The 24,518-nt window shown below is 42.4% G+C and overlaps 2 protein-coding genes and 1 long non-coding RNA gene across 3 annotated transcripts in view; 1 reads left to right on the top strand and 2 right to left on the bottom strand.

Moving 5' to 3' along the window:
• SLC45A2 (solute carrier family 45 member 2) overlaps window positions 1–18,046 on the bottom strand; it is a 31,903-nt gene extending 13,857 nt beyond the window's left edge. Inside the window, exons 1-4 of the mRNA XM_006116515.5 lie at window positions 15,853–18,046; window positions 14,822–14,998; window positions 9,678–10,000; window positions 841–984 (exon numbers count right to left, since the gene is read on the bottom strand). Of these exons, the coding sequence (XP_006116577.2) occupies window positions 841–984; window positions 9,678–10,000; window positions 14,822–14,998; window positions 15,853–16,300 (1,092 nt within the window). The 5' untranslated portion in view covers window positions 16,301–18,046. The remainder of the gene's footprint in view (window positions 1–840; window positions 985–9,677; window positions 10,001–14,821; window positions 14,999–15,852) is intronic.
• Window positions 2,980–6,168, top strand: LOC149524202 (uncharacterized). Its single transcript, XR_016349947.1, has 3 exons — window positions 2,980–3,568; window positions 5,111–5,354; window positions 6,096–6,168. It is a non-coding gene; the product is annotated as an uncharacterized LOC149524202 (long non-coding RNA).
• A 146-nt stretch (window positions 18,047–18,192) lies between the features above and the next one.
• AMACR (alpha-methylacyl-CoA racemase) overlaps window positions 18,193–24,518 on the bottom strand; it is a 32,812-nt gene continuing 26,486 nt past the window's right edge. The window contains exon 5 of the mRNA XM_075932583.2: window positions 18,193–19,380. Coding sequence (XP_075788698.1) covers window positions 18,971–19,380 — 410 coding nt within the window. The 3' untranslated portion in view covers window positions 18,193–18,970. The remainder of the gene's footprint in view (window positions 19,381–24,518) is intronic.

The raw sequence follows: 24,518 nt of genomic DNA, 5'->3' as shown, positions 1-24,518 counted from the left end.
ACAAACCTTGCCTGCAGTCAGTCATGTTTACTCTGCTCCAGCCATTCATCCCCTCTCTCACACTCATCCTGACACTCACCCATACACACACTTCCTTCCATTCATTCTCTGTCAGACTCATTCTCTCTCCCATTCACTCCCATGCTGTTGTTCACAAACTGCCCGAAGGAAGGGAGAGCTGCTTCAGGAGCCCTGAAGGGAAGGAATCTCTGAGGGCATGGAGATGAAGGCACCTCAGCAGTCTAGGGGACATAGCAGAGAAAATCTGTTCATAAAGGGGGTAAGCGGGCTGAGCCGCAGAGGCATGTATTGCCCCAGGGAAGCTTTTCTCTTTTTCCTCCAGATGAAAGGTCCACATGGTGCCTGCTACTCCAGATTGCCACAGCAGAGCCTATTCCAAAGCAGCAGCAGCAGCAGGTCTTTAATTAGTGCACCTGCTCGTCAGTGAGTAGCCCTACACTCAATGCAGAGAACTGGCGTGTGCAACAGATCTCTGTGCTTTGTTTAAATAGTTAAATGGGAATCAATGTCCTTGTACATTCAAAGAAGCATGATTAAAAATCATTATTTCATCTCTTGCAGCAGAATGTACATCAAAGACAGAGGGCTCCCTTCTCGTCCTCCACATCCTCCCATTCTCCCCCCCCACTCCTGCTAGCCAACAGATCTAGTTCTATAATGAGGGCCTGAGGGCATTCATCTGTCCTTTACAAAACTCTCAGTCAGCAGTTCTAGCAGTTACTGACCTTGACACCATTGTCACAGCACAGGCAAGTGCATAAAGCAATCCCATGAGAAGACTGCTCCTGGGGTATGCAAGGAGATGTGTGCATATCTTACCTGACCCATGAAGTCCGTGAAGAAGAGCATGTTGGAAAGGAAAGCTGTCCATCCGATGAGGTGACTGACGCACAGGCAGCGATAGTGGGAAGGCATGCTTACCAGTGCCTTCATGAGGCTTTTAACTGTCATCCGTGTCTGAACCTGGAAGAAAGCAATTAACAACAGCTTACAGTGTTGCTGCCTTGAAAACTAACAAAACAGCTGGCAGCGGGTTGGCAAGCCTCAGCCTCTTTCAAGTTCAGGGTCCTTTCTGTTTGTTTCATTAAGAAAGGTCACTGTAATGTTGACATTCCCTTTGTTAGGTTCAGTAAGAAGTTACTTGCCTTGTGCAGTAATGATGGTTCTTCAAGATGTATCCCCCTCGTGGGTGCTCCGCTCTGGGTGTTGGTGCGACCTCACTCCGGTGATCAGAGCTGTTTCCTAGCAGAGCTTAGCCGTGCTGCATATGCGCAGTAGCCATCTCATGGTGCACTGGTGCCTGTTTCTCACACACAGCATGGCCCCCTCCATTCCTTCTTTACCATGGAATTCAGTAGATGGTTTCCAAACTAGAGGGGAGGAGTGTGGGCAGTGGAGCACCCACACAGGGGGACACAGCGTGAAGAACCATCATTACTGCACAGGTGAGTAACTTCTTCTTTGATCTGAAGAAGTGCCCATGATAGCTCATGATACCATCTATACGTATTGTTAGTCTTTAAAGTGCTACCAGACCATTTGTTGTTTTTCAGCTTTTCTTCTTTTTCTTCTGTCCTTGTGGGTGCTCCACTCTAGGTGTCTGTACAGTAGGGATGTTAAATTGTGGGTAATTGACTAATCGAATAGTCAGTGCATTTTGTATCGACTATTCAACAGGACATTTCTGCCTTTGAAGTATAGGAACAGCCCCAGGGCTTCCATTGCCCCCGAGCTCCATGCTGCACTGCCACTTTGAAATGCCACCATGAGAGCCAAGCGTCAGGCTCCTCGCGATGTTTCAAAGAGGCAGTGCCACATGGAGACCAGGGTCAGCAGGGGAGTCCCCAGCTGACCCTGGGTTCCATGCGGCACTGCCACTTTGACAGGCTGAAAGGAGCCTGACACTGGCCCCAGGCTCCACGTGGTGCTGCTGCTGCTTTGAAGTACCCTCTCCCCTCCCCCCCTTCTGCCTTTTTCCGATAGTGGCAGCAAAGTTGGGGGGGGAGAGGGAGTGACTAGTCAACAAGCTTGTCAACTACCTGACAAGTATCCTCCACAGAGCCAGGGGGCTTTGGAGTCATGACCTGGAAGTAGGTGAGAAGACAGCAAGACCAACGACAGTAATAGGAATGGGACCACTTGTGACAGTGTAAAGTTTTGCAAAAGTGTTCAGATGACCCAAGTCATAGCTCTGCATATGTCTGATAATGGGACACTTTTAAGGAATATATGGAAGCTGTCACAGCTCTGATGGAATGAGCCATGATGCTCATTATGTGGAAAGTGGACGCCACTTTTGCTAAAAATGTTGGGTGTGTGCATAACATGAATCTATCTTTCCTGAAGACAGTGGAAGGTCTGCCATATGGCTGCTATTTCTCCTGCCTGTGTGGCTGACATGATTGCCACCAGGAATGCAGCTTTACTGGACAAGTGGAGAACGGAGTATGAGGTTAAGGGTTCAAATACAGTTCTTGTAAGGCTTTTAAAGATATGGTCAAGGTGGTATGGTGTTCCACACTTTGGGGCACATCTTTTGGATCCCTGGGAGAAAGCTTTTGGTGACGGGGTTCACAAAATGTTGTGATAGCCACAAGAGGCAGACTTTAAGGGAGCTCAGGGATACATCGGATCCCTTGAGGTCCAGCATGTTGTTAAGTATTGTGGAGAGAGGCACCATGGTAGTAGACAGTTGGTGTTGCTGGCACCATAGGAAGAATCTTTTTCTTTTATGCAAATACGTATAGCTGATTGTGGAATGACGGCTATTTAATAATATTTGTTTATTGTCAGAACAGGTTTTTTTCTCCATGTTGGAACCATGGAGCAGCCATGCTTTGAGTCAAAGAGTCACTGGATTCAAATGCAATACCTTTCCCTGATGTTACGACAGGAGATCTGGTCAGTGGGGTAGTGTGTGTGGATCACACAGCACAAGTTGGCGAAGGTAAGGGAACCAAGTCTGTCTGGACATGTCGGTATGATGAAGATAACGTGCACCTAGTCCATGCAGATCTTTTGCATGACCCATGGGATCAGAGGTATGGGTAGGAAAGCACAGATGAGCAATCCGCTCCATGTGATAAAAAAGGCGTCCCCAACTGACTCTGGTTTGGATCTCCCATTTGTGTTGCTCTAAGAAGTGAAATAAAAGCTGAGGTTGTCTGCTATGGTATTCTAGGAGTCTGGCAGATAGGATGCCGTGATGTTGTGTTAGATACACCAGTTCCATAGTCTGAGGGCTTCTCTGAACAGGGAATGAGAGCGGGCACTGCTCTGTTGGTTGATGTAGAACATGCATGCAACAGTGTCTGTGACAATTCATATTGTTTTGTATTAATGATGTGATGGCATGCATTCCATTCCGTATGGCATTCTAGAAGGTTGATGTGCAGCTGGGATTCTTATAAGGACTATTTGTCCTGGATGTTGTAATGTGCCCCAACCTATAAGGGAGGTGTCTGTGGTAATGACATATGTCAGAGGTTCATGACAGAAGGTGATGCCCATCAGCAAGTTCTGAGGTTGTGTCCACCAGTGTAGAGAGGTGAGTACACAGTGTGGAAGCATGAGTCTATTACTAAGGCTGTGGCAGGCAGGTGTATCTACTGTAGTAAGCCAACTTTGGAGGTAGTGCATATGAAGTCTGGCATATTTTACCACATATGACAGCTGCAACCTATCTCCTAAGATTTGGTGGCAAGTTCTTGCTGTGGTATAGGGGCTGTGTGTAATTCTAGTTATGAGTGGTGTGAGTTATCGAATCTGTGTTGGAGAAGTATTTCTCTGGCTTGTGTGAAGTCTGAGTGCTCCTATAAATTTTAGGGTTTGTGTGGACTCCAGGGCCAAAGTGGGGTGCATGTGGATAGCAATGGATAGAATATCTGGAATTTACAATCTCCAATACCCACTAGTCTGATGTTATATTGGCCAATGTATGGAAAAGGGTGCATAAATGGTAGTCAAACAGTTAGGAGAATCCGTTGTTTCTGGTGCTGGGGAGAGGTCATTCAGACTTTCGACCAAATTTTCAAAATTGTAGTCTCAAAGTAGAGAGCTGAGATGTTCCGGTCTACACATGTGGTATTCTGTGTTCTTGGGAACATTGTTTTGCCCTTTGGTTTAAAGGTTATTGGTGTTGCTTGTTGAAAGAAGTGTTGTGAGGTCTCCCGTATGGTATGTAGTGTTGTCTTTTGTTTGGTGCACAGTGTGACTCGGGAATTCTTCACAGGCTGATGTGCAGCGCTGTATAGTGGGCTATGCGAAGCTGCAGGGTTGAGGAGTACATCTTCCTCCCAAAGACATGGAGGTGTTTGTGGTCTTTGTCCTGTGTCTGATGCCATTGGTGCCTCTGTTATATCAGGCCCCTTAGTAGGTGCCCTTTTTGATTCCTGGGCAGGTGGTTTGGCCACCTGTTTAGTGCATGCTCTTGAGCCTGTCGTAGAAAAGGCTCAAGATTTCCCCGTGCCCAAGGTGCCCAGTTCATTCCCTTTACTGATTCTTGGGGGCAGAGAGTGGGCTGGTGAGGATCTGGTTTCTGACCATGCCTTCTGAGGTAAAAGGCTGGAGGGATTGCCCTGAAGTGATTTTGCTCTAAAGCCCTTATTGCCCCTTTTATAGCTATGGGAGTCAAGGACTTCGTCAATAGACAGCGTGTGGACTGTGAGCTCTTTCTCCTCGCTGTCAGGTTGCGGCAGTGGACACATTTTTTGTACGTGTCTCTCCCAAACAGCGTATGCATTCACTGTGGGCATCAGAGGCTGGCATAGGCTCCCGGCATCTTCCACATATCTTATCGTTAGGCAGGACTGGTGTGTCTCCCCAAGGCTAAATATACCACCCAAGTTGTGTAAACCAAGCTGCCTTCTTGGGTTATTAGTTCGTTTATTCATTAGGGGTTTGTTTTTGTTTTGTTTCAGTTTGACTCCCTTGCTGTGGCTTGTCCCTGGCAGTGAGAGCTGCTAGCAGCTTTTTTGTTTGTTTGTTTTTGTTTGAATAAAGAGAGGAGTCTATCTAAAGTACTTAATAGTTTCTCTTTGACTATCTATAGTACTCAATTGATTGTCAATTGCTTCTCTTTGATATGCAGAGCATTCTGAGGAAGAGAGGGTTGAGCTCCACCCATAGCCCAAGGTGGTGAAGAAGGAACTGAGGGAAAAGTGGGCTGCACGTGCTACTTAGAAGGCAGGAATGCTGCTCTCCACTCGCACATGCGCAGCCCACCTGATGACTCCCTGAAAGTCTCCGATCTGTGGCGCAGGGACGAGCCCGACACCAATAGTGGAGAACCCACAGTAACATCACTGGAAGAAGAATTATGTGTTGGTACTGAGGTATGGGCTGTTGCCATACATAGATGTGACATGTCCAAGAGCATTGGCTTCTGTGATGGATTGCATGTCAGCATTGGTGATGTCATGGAGGGGACTTTGCGTGTCAGCTCCAATTTGGCACATTTGGGGGCCATCAACATCCATGCTGCGGCAGTGGCGGATGTGCCTGTGCTTCAGCAGTGCCAACTCTTGAGCTTGGCTCTGAGGGAAGGGATCTCGCCATGGAAACTCTCATCTTGTGAGTGTCCCAGTTAGGCAATGAAGAGGCTTGCTTCCTGGAAGTTTGAGCCTTGTCTCTGCTGGAGGATTTCTGAGAGCTTGTACAGGGGTTGTCTTCAGCGGGCTATAATGACTTCTCAATGAGTATCATTTTAAAGCGAAGCTTTCTGTCCTACCTAGCTCTCACATTGAGAGTGTTGCAGTGCAAACTTATCTGGGGAATACGGTCTTCCCCCAGGCACTGGACACAAAAAGATTGTCCATCAACAAGTTTCACTTTTCTTGAACCTGGGGGAGTCAGATATGATGACCATTGTTAAACAGAGACATAACCCTGGAAGGGAAGGAGGGTTCAGATGGGAAAGTAGGAATAAAATAAAATAAAAAATAAAATAAAATAAAATAAAATAAAATAAAATAAAATAAAATAAATAATAAAGAAGATTTTTTAAATAAGGAAGGTAGGGTTACAGTTTGTTGAGGAAGTAAATTGTTTTAAAGTTGTTTTTCTTTGGTTTTCAGGGTGAAGGAGTCAGCACAGCACGCCACCTGCTGCCGAGGACAATAGAGACGGAACTGAAGGAGCCACGCCACGCATGTAAGAAATAGGTGCCAACAACACTACAAGACAATGAATGCATATGCGCAGTATGGCCAAGCATTGCTAGAAAAAAATCTCTGTAGGATTTACTAAACAGCACTAGGTTAGGTAATTAGGTTTTTTCATATGAATGGGTGGGCTGAGTGGCAAGCAAATGGGAGATCTTTGGGAGGAGATATCTTCTCCTCTTCCCCATCTTTTGCAGAAAGGTTAGCAACACTGAATAACACTGTAAAGCACACACACAGAAAACCCCACAGTGACTGCAGTGCAGTTTATGTGAAAGGCGATGAAGTGAAACACTAAACAAATGGCACAGTGTTATCTAGAAAAGATCTCTGGGCAGTTCATGCAAAGTAAAGGGGACAGGTACCATAGAGTCCAATCATAGGCACCTAAAATGTGACCTTTTTTTGAAAGCACCAAGCACCCAGAAGCACTGAATGAAATCAATTTGAAACCAAGGGGATTAATAATGGGGATGAGTGCTGTTCAGTATGGGTAAGGGTTACAGAATCACGCCCTAAACAATCTGGCAACAAGTTAAGAGGACAAACATTCGGTCCAGATGTCTATTCATCTGATAGTAGCTCTATCAAAATAAAGAAGCATGAGTTTAGTCAAAAGATTTGTAATACATTTGAAAGTCTACAATTGATTTTAAGGTATCTAATCCTGGAATAACACACCGGCATTAATTAGATTAGCTAAATTCACTGGTAGCCCTTATAAAGCACAATCATTGCTTTTTGCAAAAGATGTCAGCTGAACCATTCCTCTTATAGCAAAAGCAATTTGCAAGTGCTTTTTAGTTCATATAGTATTTCTGATTTTGTAAATGAAGATGTTATTTTTAGTGTCATTCAAGGGTCGGGTTGAACTCATAGCTGTAGAAGCTTTCAGCAATATCAATTTATATTTGACACAGTACAGAAATCAATTTAAGAGGGAACTGCAAACTAATCCAATCCTTTCTCCTTTAAAGGCAGACCAGCCTGGATCCAAATTGATAGCTCTTGCCAAGACAATAAGCATGCAAGAGCATAGTTCTTCAGCTAGAACAAATATAATTCTGAGTCGGTGCTTGTTTGGAAATAAAATATAAAAAGGATAGAGAATAATAGGAACCTAAGTGGTTTAGCAATGAACATGGAAAACATTCAGAAGATATGGCATGAAACAGACTATGGCATGTGTCACTAGGAAGTCACTGGAGCGATGCACACATTTATGGCAAGGTGAGGGTGTTTCAGTCATGCACATAAAAAGGAACATTAGATGCATAAGAATACTATATCAGGATATCCGGTGGAAGAAGAGAAGATGACACAGAGACCAAAACCCTCGATATGAGTGTCTGGGGGTGCGTCTATACAGCACCCTTCTGTCAGAATAAGCTATGCAAATTGTGTAGCTTATTCCAAGTCTAGGTTGAAAGAGCTTATTTTGAAATTTGGTGCTGTGTAGACAGTGCCAAATTTCAAAATAAGGCACTATTCCAACAAATCCCTTAACCACCATGGAACGAGGGTTACAGGGATGCCAGAATAGTACATCTGCTATTTCGGGGAATAGCAGGCACATTTAAAGATGCAGTGTTGCTATTTTGGGATACTTCCGGTATCCTGAAATAGCAATACAGTCTAGACATATCCTAAGTCTCTGGCAAGTTACTCAACCAAACGATGAGAGAGGAAGAGAACGGAACAGCAAGAACAGAGATTGGATTTTCTGACATATCATGTATTATTGATTCACTGGTATTAGCTTGTGCAGTGAGAGGCTAGTTGTATGTATCAGTTTTTATGTGACCTGTTTTCTCTATAAATCTCCCTTTCTTAGAACTTCTTGGATATTCAACACCTCGGACAATCGGAGGAACAGCATTCGTGGTAAGCAGTGAAGATATAAGTTGCTGGCTGCTATAGCCTCATGGAAGGGAAAGCAGAGAAACATTGTAATATACAAGTTCCATTAATTCTGACAAATTGCTTATTTGTTCAGAAACTTCAGGGGGTAGCCGAGTTAGTCTGCACAGAAAAAACAACAAATGGTCTGCTAGCACTTTATAGACTAACAAAATGATTCCCTCTAGCTCCCTGTCTCTCTTCCCCCCCCTCCTATTTATTTTGGGTCTGCACATCCTAAACTCAAAAATCCGGTCATCTGAAGAAGTGGGCTGTGCCCACAAAAACTCATGATACCACCTACATGTTTTGTTAGTCTATAAAGTGCTATCAGACCATTTGTTGCTTATTTGTTGTTTGTGTCTTTCTCTTTATCTTCCCTTTAAGTAGTGCCCATAATCCATTCTTTTTTCAGCATAGTACCTAGCACAGAGAGGCCACCAGGTGTTAATGGAATGCAAACAAACAATAACACACCTAAAATCAGCTCACTTTCATTTAGGAACCTAAATGACAATTTAGGTGCCTAATTTTAAGCACCCAAATCTGATTATTTTGGCTACAGAATTTATCTAGTTTCCAAAGATTTAAATCAGAGACACTTACACATAATGGAAGGAAAATAAGCAGATCACTAGTTCCTTACTTATGGCTAAGGAACTTAACACATATATTAGCATTTAATCTTCCTAGGATACTACAACAGTATAAGAAGGATTCTGAACACTTCTAGCCAACATAACAGCAAAAAACAAAACACTACCTATTCCATCTGGCTAGCCTTATGCCAGAGATACCTTGTTGCCATATTTTTCAGAAAGAATTATCTCAGTGATTTTTTCACATTGCCTAGGCTTGAAAAAATGTCTAAGTGGAATGTACAAAATACTCATGCCAATTTACAACTCTTCAGTACCCACTCTGCCCATCCCCCAGGACCACTGGAGAGACCACTATTTGCAAAGCCCCTAAGTAACAAAATGCAGCATCCAGCTGCTTACTACTCACTTCACGGTCGGTGTATCTAAGAGAGAAGCAATTAAAACTAAATCAGCAATGCCAGGATTTACTTTTCCGAGACCTGAATGCCATAATCAGCACATTAATTAAAGCAGCGAGTATTGAGGTATTTTGCTTCTGAAGCTTACATGTGCATGTATCATTGACTTCAACAGGAGCTGTTCACATGTATTGCAGGGCAGTTGGGTTTCTAGTTCTTTCTATGTAATATGGTGTTAAAGTTCATAACCTCATTTGGGGAGCTATTGGGAACCAGTGGCTAAGAAAGTTTGCTGAGTTTATTCAGTGAGTTCATGGAAGAGTCTAGATTAGAAACCCCAGATTTCCTGATCCTCTGTTGCCTTCTCTAAGCGCTAGACAATACTGCCTGTCTTGTAGTCGATCGGACTGATGACAAACTGAGGAAAAGTAACTATCCCTAGAAAAATGTCACTGCTTCCATGTTACTTTTCCAGAGGACTTGAGGGTTTAGTTGATCCCACACTTGCCATTGCATCATAGGTTCCAGGCTTATTATATGGCTGTGACCTTCCCCAAATGGAATGTTATAGACTACAGAACAATAACTGTAATTACCTGTGTATGTGGTGTTTCTAAGGATTTCCCCAACTCAGATAAAGTCTTTTTTTCATCATATCCTGGATTTAAATAACCATTCTTGACTCCGTCTATGGAACCATACTTGCAGGGCTCATCCATTTTCAGCAAGTGCTTAGTTTCTGTATTGTCATCTCTGAGAGGGGCTTCAGGAATGCTGCACAAGTGTACAGTAAGACAGATTAGGAAAACCAAAGCCGCAATGACGAACATCACCTGGAATTCCGATCCCAAAAATCTTCCTAGTACAGAATGCCCCCAGTCCATAGCACCTGTTAGGTAACCCAGGGCACCACCCAGACCTGGAGAGAAAAAGAAAGAAAACTCCACTGGCATTTATTAAAAACAAAACAAACAAACAAAAAACAATCCTCAATAAGTTGCTGAAGAATTATTATGAAGATGTAACAGTGTCTATGGGGGAATTCCCATCATAAAAAGAAATAGAATCCCTGTGTCTGGGTGTATAAACCCTTCATGGAATAGCAAAGGATTCAAGAGAAATTCTGGGCTCAGGAAGCCCCATCTGTGCAGAGTGGCTTTAAAGGGGAGCTGGCCAGCTCAACTGGGGGTGGACAGGGTAGGGGAAGGACAACAGCAGTGCAGGCTCCCTCACGCCTCACTCAGTGCTCTTCAAGCCTGATTTCAAGGGGCTGAGATGGGAGTCCATTCCCTATGATTCACTCATCCCTGGCTTCTAGACTGAAAATGCCATGATCTGAATTTAATCTGTTTCTACCACAATCCATCCATTGGCTTCATCACATTCCTAACTGGTGAGCTGCAAGGATGATTTTTTAATAATCAGTTGAGGATCCAGCAGCAGCTTCCTTCCACTGCACTTTGCTACCACACAGGAAGTCACATTACAAAGCCACCAACAGGGAAAAGAGACCATCCATTAAAATAAAAGCTGCTATTGGCAACTGCTTTTGCATGCCCTGTGGCACACAAGCACTTAGATCTGACAGTGGGTTTAGTTTCCCTTTCAGTTTTTGATTTTTATTGAAATAAATAAGACTTAATTGGGCCAGCAGCAGGGTTTGAAACCAAGACCTTCAGAGATAAAAGCAAGAACTGCCTCTTCTGGGGCTAGTGTGGTATAACTAATCAGCATGGAACATTAAGTGAAATCCTGGCCCTGCTGAAGTCAGTGGAAGTTTTGTCACTGGCCTCAGTAAGGCCAGAATTTCACTTACTGTGTAGGAGTAACAAGAAATTAACTGTTAAGCACTGGAGGTGCCAGGTTCAAACCCATAAGCAGATACATTACATTTTCATGTCTTCTAAGGACCTTCCTTCTGGCAATTTCAATGCATTCAGAAACATCAGTGAATTTAGCCTCAACCCCTTATTAAGGTTGAGAAATTGAGGCATAGGCATTTAACCCAGGAATGTACGACAGAGCCCCAGTTCTATTCTCTAATCTCTAATTCACCCTTCTTTCAAGGCTGTAAAAATCAAGCCTTCTACTGCTAATGGATTTAAAGTTCTTGCATTTCTTGTCTTCAGTTATTCTCAGGATGGGGTCCTGAGATGCTACTATTCCCTTTTCACAGATATGAATGTCTTTGATTGCTAAATGCACTACATGATTTTAATGCAGTGCTTCCCGCTTTAAAAAAAAATCTCTTTCTAATATGTCTGGTCTGAATCCTTCATCAGTATCCAGTCAGATACTCCTGTGTCCAGATAAGAGTCCTACTGAAGTTATTGGGATTCCACCCAGATTGAAGCAGATCTCAATGCAGGCTTAGGGCATTCATCTCTATTTGTACCCTTTCTTGAATGGATTCAGCCCTAGTACCAAGCACATAACAAGGTGTCTAGATACAGTAACAACAGAGAAGAAAATGCTGGGCCACAGATTATTCATACTCGTCTTTGCCTTATATAACGGGAGAGCAGAAAATTCTCTCATTCCAAACCCACAGAAACATATGGAACAGCAGAAATGTTTGATATTCTCTGATATCTGTTTTGCTTCAGTTGGTTCAGTTGGCAATTCCGTGCACACTATTAGGCACATTGTATTTCCTTTATTAAGAACAATCATCTTGATTTAACTAATTTTTCACCTACTCTTGGATGGGTGAAGGGAGGCTATATTCAGACCTGTGATAGATCTTATTCCGTAATATCTCAGCCTAATCATCACTGAGGAATTTGAAATCTGTCTGGCTCTAATATCAAAGCTGTCTCCTTCAGATCTCATTCCTGTGAATAATTCTTACTAACATGAGTAAGCCCATTGACTTCCTTAGCCTGCTTCTGTAACAAGGACTGTCTGTATAAGTAAAGGGTGGTGACACTGAGCTCTGTAATATATTAACTAAACTGAACCAGTGAGATAAAAAAACACCAAGAAGTACCAATTCACTAACTGTTATATTTCTATGTGAGAGAGACTGTCATATATGGGTTTTCTCCTGATCTGCTTCAGCCAGAAAAAATAATCTAGAGATTTCACCAAAACGAGCAGGCAAGCAAAGAAATAGTGTAAAACGACAAAACAAACATTTAAATTCCTGTACTGTTACGTCAGAGTGTAGTCCTTTGCTGAGTAGTATGATGATGGGCATCGGAGTATATTTTCTTCAGTGGCTACTAAAATCCCAGGTAGAATTTTCTTTTCCTTTAATTTTTTATTGGACAATTCCAACCAAAAGTTCATTTTTCCCTGAGAAAATGCCTACCAATGAGTTAATATTCGTAATATCCTCAGAATGTGAAAAGCATCACAGAATATAGCTATTTGATTTATATTTCTGTTGCCTACATTTTGGATGTTTATAAATTAAGCTTTCACAAAATCAATAGCAATACTGCCTGGATTTTAAAGAAATCCACAGAAAACTGTGGTTTTTAAACAAGTAACCATTCTTTTGCAGTCCTCACAATCCAGACATATTCACACTGAGTGCGTCTACATAGCACCCTTAGCTATGAGGAGAAAAAGGATAAAGGTAAATAAATAGCGTAAGCAGTGCAATTTTTAAAATTATCTTATTTTTTAGTAGTGATTGGTGTCATCAGTAGCACACATAACAGGTATTTAGTTAACACAATACAAGGTCCAGATTCTGCAAGCTGATCTATGCAGGCAGGCCTACTATATCTACATGCACCCTGTTCACTTCAGTGGGGCTCTGCTACGATGCTCCACATAACAAAACAAACTCCAGGATCAGGGCCTATACCTGCCCTCCTGCCTAGGAGAACTGAAAAGGAGTAAGGCAATACCATCACCTCCAACAAAAAGTTACTGAACCCACAGGATGTGCATTTGCCTTACCCCATAACCACGTGATCTTACAGTCAATCCTTGTCCTTCCTGGCCTTCCCTTGACTGATTATGATCCTTATTCATTGTTTTATGTTGAATATATATTGTGTGCCTAAAATATTTCTGAACATGTGAATCACTGTGGATGATAATAATAATAATTAAACTGAGAATGGGTTTTTTTTTTTAGTAAAATAGTTTTCCCTTTTGTGCAGCATTGAATAAGATTAATATTTGGAGCCTATTGCGTCACAGATTAGCTTCATTAACAATTGTGAATTGCAGCTGCACAATTTAGCATTTGGCAATTAGGCCTTTGCTGTGTCATCATATGAAAAAACAACCTAAAAGGAGAAGGGATGCATTTAGTGTACATGCTCTATTGACTTGCATCTTCATTTGTACATAACTAACATTAGTGCTCTTCTCAAATAGTTTCTACCTAGGTATCCTTAATGGATTAAATTGACTTAATTTTTAAAGAGTCTGAGTAATCAGGCTCTCAGAATAAAATCAAGGTGGGCTGGAAATTCACCCACCTAGAGACCAGTGCTCCAAACATAGGATCTTTGCCTCTATTCCATTTTTTGGTATTGAACAACAATCACAGATTGCAAAGACCATCTGGTTGGCTCCTATTATTAGCTCTTCCACATTAACCTATCCAGGAGACCCTTTAGTGCAGGAAACTTTCTGTGATCCTCTGTGTATCCTCAAAATGGGGCTTAATAGGTACAGGCTGCCCCCGACTTGTGATGCGATCGGCTCCAGGGATAACGTTGCAAGACGTGGGCGTCGTAACTCGAGCCCGCATTTGATGACAGGCGTCGTATGCCGTCGTAAATACGGGGCTGAGGACGTAAGTCGGGGGATTTCAGCTCCTTCTGCCCTTACAGAAAAGGTCATAAGTGCGGGGGATCATAAATTGGGCTGTCGTAAATCGGGGGCCTCCTGTACAGAGAGCCTTGCCTTAGTCTTCTGCAGCATGAGTGAACTTCACACAGTATACACAAATGTAACAAATGAAACTAAAACACTGCACTCAAACACTCCCAAAGTCTGTATAAATTTGGATTTGGTCTGAAAAAGTATGGCTCTATTAACTTCACATCAGCCTGGACATCTATAAGGGATATAAAATCATGTTAAATAGGTTAACCAGTTAAACATATTATTTAACTGGTTAACTGATTAAAGGAAGGACAAGCAGGGGCTGCACCGGGTGGCCTGTGGGGCACTCAGGCCTGCCATGGACTGCCACAGGGCTGGACCAGCTGTTAAGGGTGAGGCTTACCGATCAACCAGTTAACCATTATTAACCAGTTAAACACTGACATCCCTAAATAACAAGCCAGCCCCAACTTACATCTGCACAATACTCAAGTTTGGGTCCAATTGAGGCCATATAGGCAGTTCTACTTAATAAAGGAGAGCTATTCCTTTCAATAGCTGTTCCTTACTTTTATCTTCTTCTAACTGTGAATCCAGATGATTTTCACTAACTTTTGCCATTAGTTGAGTGGGAATCAAAATAGGCTGCTAACTCTTTTACTAAGTGGGGAAGGGAGACTGTTGGGTAATTCTCTGTAGCCTTAGGTAGGAATTTTTGCAAATGTCACTTTTCAGTCTGTGCCTGGAGCTTTCTTCAGCAGAATCCCTGCTTCTGTAGTCACAAGCTGACCTTTTCCCAGAATAAAAGCCCAGCAACAAAACACTCGTGACTGAGGCATAGGATCAGATGATCAGTTCATTCAAGAAGATTAGAAGTGCAGTGAGAGGAAAAAACCCAACTGCTCATTTCCTGCCTCCACAGACAGCGAGAAAATGGCCTGCATACCTGTGAGGAGAGCATGGTAATGAAGACCTTTTTCTTTATCCTGATGAGAGCAAACGTCAAATAGATATGCTTTGATGGGACCATCAATAAAGTCAGCTGCAAAGTCAAAGAGCACTACTCCCAGCATAGTTATGACTATAGCCCAGGTCTGCTGCTTGCCTCGCTCAGGGATCAAAGCTGCAAAAAGAAAAAAACAAATTTACTCTTACAACTCCTGCTTTGCACTCGTTTATAGACTAAACGCAACTGAGCGCTGACCCTAACGGTGATATTTCACTTCTCCCTCAGTGTTTGCAAACAAAGTCTTCATATCATATGGACACACACATCCCACTTTACCCAGCTGAAGGGAAAGCTAACAGTGCAGCAGACATTCATTTAAAGAAATTTACTCTTCTCCTGAGTAACCTATTATACCAGCAAAGAGACCTTTCCACTTGGACTGCTTCAATAACACAGCCTGGGCTGCAACATAATAGCCTCTAGCATGTTATTCTTAGGGTGTTTTAGTCAAGATTTCCAATGCAAAATAATTCCCAGAGAGTTGTTCACTAGCACTACAGGTCCCTGAATTAAATGCATGAATAATTACATTATTTGCTGTGAACATGAACACAGGTTTAGTCATTTTGGAGCAGGGGGATGGGGAAGGGCAAAACTTACTCAATTTGCAGATGTCAGATTTGACCCATACCAATAAAATCTGCTATCAAATTGAACAAGTCATATGTTAGCTCTTTAAAGCTGTCAGGCCTGGACATTACTGAGATGCATTTTGAGGCAACCAACATAAAACAAACTGTACATGCATGCAGAGTGCAGAACACTCTGGCAAAAAACAGGCAGCTAAGATGAAACCTGGAAAGGTTCATATTGTTCCCTCAAGCTCTTCCAGTGAGACCTACTAATGTGATGCCCGTTCTCACCTTATTTACAGACCAAAACAAAAAACCCCACCAACCCTATTTTCTTTCTAATTCAAGAAACAGGATGAGCTTTGTCTATTAGCTCAGCACGTGCAGCTCACTCACCTGAGACCATCATGTCTCCATTGAGGTACAGGGCCATGCCCAGCAGCATCATGATGCCCAGAGCCAGGATGTAAGGGCGGCGCTTGCCCCAGCCCGAGGTACAGTGGTCACTGGCGGATCCCACCACTGGCTGCAGCACAAAGCCCAGGATGGGGCTGATGAGCCACACCAAGCTGTAGAGGCTCTTGGGCAGCCCCACACTGAGCAGTACCGGGGTGACAAAGGCAGCCTCCACTGCATAGCAGAATTCTCGACCAAGCATGGCCATACTGTGCATAATCAGCCTTCCAGTGGGCTTTTTTTCAGGCTCCACTGATCCAAAGGGGTCTCCTCCTGCAAAAGATTCCAACATTGCCTTTTCTTTCCCTCTGCTGTGGTCTGTGCCAGCAGTGCCCAGCTCAGAGGGTGGCAGAAGTCCCCCACTGAAATCCTGTTTCGTTAAAGTCATTGGATTAGCTATGCCTGAAGTTCCTGTAAGTGGCTCAGAGGAAGTTTGTTCTGACTCTGGATGAAAGGGAGCCTGGCTCACATGCACAGAGGGAAAGGTCTAGGGTGGAGGAGGGGCTCACATACTTTCCTGCCTTTGAGATCACAAGTTAAGAAGAGGAGGGGAGAAGTGTATGTGCAGATTAACAGAACTGAGCTCCCGGCTATCTGGAGAGCTCCCAATTATCCATGAGTAAAGGATTATCTTTTAAGGGGGAAAAGATAACGGATGCCCGTGTCTCATGGATTAGGGCATAGGTTTGGCTTGAAAACAAAACTACTATTATTGCTATAAGGCAGTAACGATACTAAGCACGTAGGCCCACATTCTTCCATTCAGCAAACATCCTGAATACTGAGTTGTGTGCTCATTCTCCATGGTGGTGGGGAGCCAAAATTACATACTGAAAGAATATTCCACCGTTCATATTTGCTTACATTTTGTATTAAAGTAAATTAAACCATTTAGCAAAACTGAGTACACACTAGGCTCTCTGATCATTTTATTGTAAAGGAACACCATCAATCTGGAAAAAATAAACACACTTCTGAGTATTTTCTACTTATTATTACAAGATCACTAGAAGCTACCAAGTAGAGGATAAATGAATCATAGACACGTAGGACTGGAAGGAACCTCAAGAGAGCATCACATCTAGTCCCCTGCATTAAGTACTACAAGAATCTAGACTATTTGTGAAAGGTGTTTACTCAACCTGTTCTTAAAAACCTCCAGTGATGGAGAGTCCACGGTCTCCCCTGAAAGTCTATTCCACTGCTTCCCTACTCCTAGTTGGAAACTTGCTGCTAAGGACGTTTTTTCTTAACTTCTAACCTAAATCTCCTTTGCTGCAAATTTAGCCCATTACTCCTTGTCCTATCATCAATGAACATGAAGAACCATCCTCGGTGTGAAAGCCTTTATCATATTGAAGATTTATTAGGTCTCCCCACCCATAATCTTCTTTTATCAAGGCTAAACTTGCTCAGATTTTTAATCTTCTATCATAGATCCAATTTCTAAATCTTTGATCATTTATTGTAACTCTCCTGTGGCCTCTCTTCAATTTGTCCAAATCTTTCCTAAGTGTGGTATCCAAAATTGGACACAATACATCGGGTTAGGTCTCACCAGTGTCCAATAGGGTGGGACAATTGCTTTCAGGGTCCTATATACAAGACTTCTTTTAATACGTCCAGAATCATACTAACTTTTTTTTGCAACTGCATTATATTGTTGATACATATTCAGTATGCTGCACTGTAACTCCCCAGGTCCTTTTCAGCACATTTCCACCTAGCCAGTTACCACCAATTTTGTAGCTATCCATTTATTTTACCTCTCTAAGTGCAGTATTTTTCATTTGGCTTTACTGAATTTTATCTTGTTGATTTCAGACCAATTCTCCAATTTGTCAAAGTTGTTTTGAATTCTAATCCTGTCCTCCAAAGTGCTTGCAAGTCCTCCAATCTTGGTGGCATCCACAAATTTTATAATACTATGTTCCACTCCATTATCTAAGTCATAATGAAACTATTTATAAGTAACAGACCCCCCTCCCGTCCACTAGATTTCCCCTCTCACTTTAACAGCAGCCCATACTTTAATACAATCTTGCAATACACTGTATGTCATGTAATTAACTCTCCCATTTTTTCCCAATTAAAAACACAGAAACCCCCACCACTCAATTATAAACGAGGTCAGCAAAGATAACATACAAATTCAACTGTGGAACAGAAAGATCTGGAGCATTTTTATCAGTACAGCTCTTTTTATAACTAGTTGCATCCATTTCATGTAAATGAATCCAGGTATACATTTTTGTTGGTTCCGAGAAATCAAAGGCAAAGTCACTTTGGAATCTCTCAATTTATTGAAAGCGAATCTAAAGAAAAACTTTATTACTCACATAGTTGTAGCCATTTTCAAATTTTTACAGAATAAAGAAGGGTTGCTTATTGGCAGACACTAATATATCAAATTTTAACCCAGAGCAGTTTTTCCAGCCAAATTAAGACTCCAAATGTAATAGTCATGGGACTAACTATGCAATGGAAATATAGCCAGGCTGAAGTATAGCTGCTCTGCCATATACTACTATAAGCAGATCATGCCAAAATAATGGTATTTTAATATATATTCTGGGATGATAATGCAAATGAATTTTATACCAATAATGAGAAAATACCAGCTAAGAGATTTCTTTCAAATTTATAAATGAACAACACATCAACCCATTTATAAAATATTACAAGATTTTATAAAAATCATTGCCTTCGGTTAATAGCAGCATATATTAAAAATGCAAGGATTAAAACAATCACGCATTTCCTTTCATATACTTTCTGAAGGAAACATAAAAAAGATGTAAACTCTTATAACAAGCAAACATTGTTGCTCTTTTCATAACAAATGCCCCCAGGAAAAATTTCAGTGGTTTCATTCTTAAGGCATTCTAATCCAGAAGTACAGTTTGTATATGTAATCCTCAATTAATACATTAATTTAACAGTAACACCCCTGACCCCAAAAACGTGATGCTACATTCACATTTCTTCGTGTAATTCCTTTAATGCATAAAATCTTATTATGATAGTTTGAAACCTTTCTAATTTGCATGTCTAGATATTATAAATTAGCTTTTGGTTTATTGAATTCAATTACTTTTTCCGAGTGAAGTTTAGCAATCTCTTCCCTGGTAAACCCAAATTCTAGAAGTATCTCTTCTGTGTGTTCTCCTATAAAAGGATCCCTTTTGGGAGATGGAGTAGCTGGAGTCCTTGAAAGAAGAGGAGATGGCCTAGGACTTATCTCTTCCTGATCATTTTTGATAAAAGATCCACGCTCTTTGTTATGCTGGTGTAAGGCAACATCATCCAAAGATAAAACAGGTGTTACGCAGGCATCAGTGCCATTGAAGATCCTGCACCATTCTGCCTGTGTCTTCTTGGAAAATATAGCTTCAAACTTTTTCTTCATTTCAGGCCAGTCAGAGAAACTCAACTGACTGGGAAGCTTATCTGAATCCAGCCCCAATCCTAAAAAGATAAAAACAAAGTGATAGATGTATTATACTTTAGGTACAGTAATAAAAATAGAGTAAATGCTGTTTCTGCAACACACAGTTCATCCAGATTTACTGCATGAAGCCTCATATAGCATAAGGGTCATAGCCAGTGTTCCCTCTAAGGCTACGTCTGCACCTCAAGCACATTTTTGCGCAAGAAAATCGGCAGAACAGAGGGCTTTTGCCGGTAGAGTTATTCCTCTCCCCATGAGGAATAACTCCTTTATGCACTATAGCTCTTGCGCAAAAAGGCACCTGTGGATGCTCCAGAGGGCTTTTTGCACAAGAAACCCCTATTGAAAAAAGCACAGGTGCTCTGATGGCCATCAGAGCTCTCTTGCACAAAAACACATTGCTTTTGTGATGTGCTTTTAGGCGTGGACGCACTTTGCAATAAGTTTTTGTGGAAGATCTCTTCTTCTTGTGCAAAAACCCTGCAGTGTAGATTAAGCCTAAGATTTTCTATCCATGAGTAGAGTGAGTTTTGTTTTGTGCACCAATATTGAGGTCATGTGCACTTGTTTGGATGTGTGTCACTGTGGCACCCAAGTTAACAAACAAATATAGATATAGATATTTTAAAATGTTATGGAAAACAGAATACTAAAACGAGGGATCATTAACAAGAAGCATGATTTTTAAGCATTTACTTAATATGAAGTGTCATGATCATGAAGGTTAGCCAGCAGCCTGGAGACTAAGAGGTTAACTACACCTAGCCAGGTGGAGTGGCCAATAGAAATGTAGGTAGGAATTTCAAACTGGGACAAAGGAATTTTGTTTTTTTCCCTCCTTTGTTCTGAGAGTTCCCTCCAGCTTCTGAGGGAGACAGACATGTCTCTCTCTCTCTCTCCAAGGAACAGTTCTTCACTTTCTGTAAGTAGGGTAAAGTTTAGATAAATCCATTAGGTTTTATTGTTTTATGGGATCTGCTGTCTGTGCACTTTTTAAAAGATGTTTGGCTTTCCTTTGTAACTAAGTTCTAGGCCTATGGAGTTTCTCCATGAGTATATTATCTGTTACTTTTCCATCTAGTTATTATGCTTGCAACAGGAATATTGTGGTGATAATAAAAGTTCTCTCTCTTCTTTTATTAACCTGGTATTGGTTAATGGTTGTGTCCTGCTTTGTACGTTAGGGCTGAGATTTCCCAAGTGACCTCTCCCCTGATTTTTCGCATCAATACTTGGGTGGTGGCAGCGGAAGTTTTATTCCCAAAATCTAGGGTTTTAATATTTTGGGGGGGAAGTTTTATACCAAAGCCTGGTAGATAAGGTTTTGGGGTACTTGCTGGCTCCCACTTCTGCATTTATCGTGCCAGAGTAGAGAAGGAGCCATGACATGAAGTCAAATAAAAAGAAAATTAATACTGAAAAATTTTAGGTAAGCAGCTTCCTCTGTTTAAAGCCCCTCTCCCAGACTTTTGCCCAGCTGGAATAGATGATCTCTTAGGCTCCCTTCCAGTCCCATGATTACTGTCGGAATTCATTTCATTCATACACAGTACCATTTGATGGAAAGGAATGTAACATACAAAACCTGATGTAAGAGCTTGGGGTATTTCCACACAACCATGGTGACCATGGAGTGTGTGAGAAAGAAGGTCAAAGAGGGCAAAATAAATATTTTAAATCTAACTATAGACTATGTATGGAGGAAAGGAATATCGAGGGTAAAATCAATAACTGATCAAATAAATCCCACCCTTCTTTCTTTAGTGAAAGAAGTACAGTAAACTTCCGATAAGCTGGCACCTTTGAGGCCCAGAGGGTGCCGGAGTATCAGGAGGTACTCCGGAAGGGGGGCTGAGAGGGGCCGGGGGGGAATGGCGCAGCATGGGGCAAACCCTCCGCCTTTTGCAGGGAGGCCGCTGCTGAAACTGATGAGCGGCGGACTTGGGGAAGCCGGGGGCAGAGCAGCTGGGGTGCTGCCGCTGCTGAAACTGACGAGCAGTGGACTTGGGGAAGCCGGAGGCAGAGCAGCTGGGGTGCTGCCTGGTTCATCCCGCAGCCCTGCCCCTCACCCCCCTGCTCAGTGCCCGGCAGCACCCCAGCTGCTCTGCTCCGCAGATTCCCCAAGTCTGCTACTCGTCAGTTTCAGCAGCAGCAGCTGCTCTGCTCTGCACCTCTTCCCCAAGTCCGCCACTGGTCAGTTTCAGCAGAGACTGCAGCAGACTTGGTGAAGCAGCGCTGAGCAGCTTGAATTGTCCGGCTGGCCGGAGCACTTCCCGGTTCCAGTTGGTGCCAGACTATCGGGAGTGCCGGACCACTGGATGCCAGACAACTGGAGTTTTACTGTAATATGTTTCACTCTTAATGTTTGTAGCTGCGAATCTAATTTAAAACAAATAAGAAAACTGAGTGCCCTAAAAATTAAACTTCTGTAGCAGATTAAAAAGAGGAATTACTGGGGGGTCATGTGTGTTAGTTATTCTTCTTAGCTTGCTCTTACTTGATGTTTCCTACACTATCACACGTCAGATCATAGAGTCCATCCTCATACTCAGTCCAAAGGGAGGCCCTTGTTAATTTGCTGTGTCCTGCACCACAAGCAGCTCTGGCCGATGAATCAGTTCTTGTGCCAAGGCATCAATCTGACTTTACTCAGCATCAGATGTGCTCACTAGCAAGGAACCTACATGAAGAAATGAGTCTTGACTCAAGGTGAGTTATTTTAACTCTCTTGACAACCTGGATGCTAACGAGTGAGGCAAAGCAGGGAAGGAAAACATACATGGGATGACGATCTGCAGTGCATTGATCATAAAAGGAAGTATGTACAGTGTCAGTGAGGGTTAGAGAAACAACAAGTGGGAATCATGATCTCTGACTTACATCTCTGAGAGAGATTTTGTTCTTTTGGTTGGAGCAGAGGACTTTGAGTCAAGGAGCATAATCTAGCAATTAGAGCAAGAATGGAGCATCAGAATTCCTGGATTCTATTCTCAACACTGCTACTGGATTCCCTAGGTGATTTAAGCTTTGCGCCTTGTTTTATCACCTCTAAATTGGTCATAATTACATTTGTCTGGCAAAACTGCTGAGAGGTTTAATTAGATAAAGTCTCTAAAGCACTTTCATACCCTTGACCAAAAATTCCTAGATGCCCGCTAAGGTTGTTGGGTCTATCAAAGGAAGATTTAAAAGATAATGCATCACTGAAAGGAATCATCTACAACTACTGCAATAGTAATCCAGTTATCCACAGTGAACTTTCAAGACAGGATACCCTGATGCACTTTAAGGGGAATATAACAATATTTACATTTTCAAAGATCCCATAATGAACACTGTCAGGAAGAATGGTTGCTTTTCTGGCGTTACAGTACGAATACTTTGTTATTCAGTCCTGGCTGCCAGAGCAGTCACCCTCTGGGCAGCCTTGGCCTCAGCTTCGGCCGTCAGAGCAGCAGTCCCCTGGGTGACCTCGGCCTCCAGTGCAGCCCCACCACCACCACCACACAGCCGCTGAAGCAGGCCCCAGACACTCTCCCCTCAGCCCATGGCAGGCCCCAGTCATTGGAGCAGGCTCTGCCACGTGGCCACCAGAGCAGGTTGCTGCCGCTGCCCCCCACCACACAGCAGGCCCTGGTTTCCGGAGCAGGCCCCAACCTCCTGCATCTCAGTCTCAGCTGGCCCCCCCATGCCATCTTAGCCAGCCCCGCCTGTCAGAGCAGCCACCTGCTGTGCCACTCACCTTCCAGCAGGAAGGTAAGTGCTGCTGTTCGACTCAGCAAAGGAGGTGGGCAGGTGGAGAATTTTTTGTGCACGGCCATGCAGGTGCACACCTTACAAGGACCTATGGTAATTGAAGACTAGTGTGCTATGACAAATGGTTTCAAAATTTATTGCAGGGCACATAATTTGAAAAAGGAAAGGAAAAACCAATGTCCCTTGTTCTTGCCATTATATTAAAGTATATGAGGTATATGTTCATAAAGACAATATGCAATGGGTACAGACAGCATACAATGGGGACAGTATACTTAAGACTTGAAAAATATGAAACAAAGGAAAATTAATGTAGAAAAGACAAGGATGGAGATCCTATTGCCTAACAGACCTTCTCAATCTTTAGCTTCTATGATTCTATCATTTATACTATGACCTCAATAGAAAAAGCAATAGAAACATGTTTTAAATGAAACCTTATTGTAAAATGCAACAAAAATATGGAAATCCACTTCTGATTTATTTTTGATGCTGCATCACTTTCTCTCATTTCTTTATCTCAATTTTGCCTACTGAGGGCTTGTCTACACTTGAAACACTACAGAGGCACAGCTGCAGCATTCCAGCAGATGGAAGAATTCTTATATCAACCTTGTGCTGTCTACAGGGGATGAGGGTGTTAGTAATCCTAACTGAGCTGCTCAGGGATATGGATCCTTCACATCGGTGAATGGCTTCCTCAATCTAACTTTACAGTGTAGACCTGGCCTTTGACTGCATAGACTCCATGTCCTCTTGCATGTCTGAAAAGCACCAGATACCATACAAATGTAGTTGCACCATACAAACAACAAATTAAACAAATCACAATTTTTTGCTCATAATATTATAACTATGAATAGCTCCAAAGGCAGCTTTGGGACAAGCACACCAGACAGAACAAGGCGACTGTCACAACAGCAGAAGGGTACTACAAAACTTTGCTAGAAGTCTTTGCCTACTAAAGCATGCTCAGAAGATATGTCTCAAAGAAGTGGCAACAAAAAGAAAAGGACTCTTTCCACAACCAATTTTTCATTTTTAAAAAAGTCTCTCAAAAACTACTAATTTTTTCATAGAAATGAATTCAAAGAAATACTGTTTCAAGAGAAGCAACCCACCACAAAGGCTTTTGTCAATTTCACATGTGCCTGGGATCTTTGACTCTCCAACCCCAGAACAAGGAGTCAGGAAGAGTACCTGAGCCCTCTAGAAAAACTCATGTCAATTTAACAGGCAAAAAGTGAAATTGACAAGAGCCTTCCAGACGGGCAGACTCAGAGTCATAGTTTCAATTTTCCCCATGGAAAATTTCAGCAAAACTGAAAAAAAAAATTTCCTTCCATTGCTAAGGAAACTGGTCATTGATTGTGTAACTATGCCTGGACTCCAGGATGCT

Source organism: Pelodiscus sinensis, chromosome 6 (assembly GCF_052426305.1).
Source record: "Pelodiscus sinensis isolate ZL-2025 chromosome 6, ASM5242630v1, whole genome shotgun sequence".
Taxonomy (NCBI): domain Eukaryota; kingdom Metazoa; phylum Chordata; order Testudines; family Trionychidae; genus Pelodiscus; species Pelodiscus sinensis.
The sequence above is the reverse complement of the archived record's forward strand: the minus strand, read 5'-3'. Positions and strand labels throughout refer to the sequence as shown.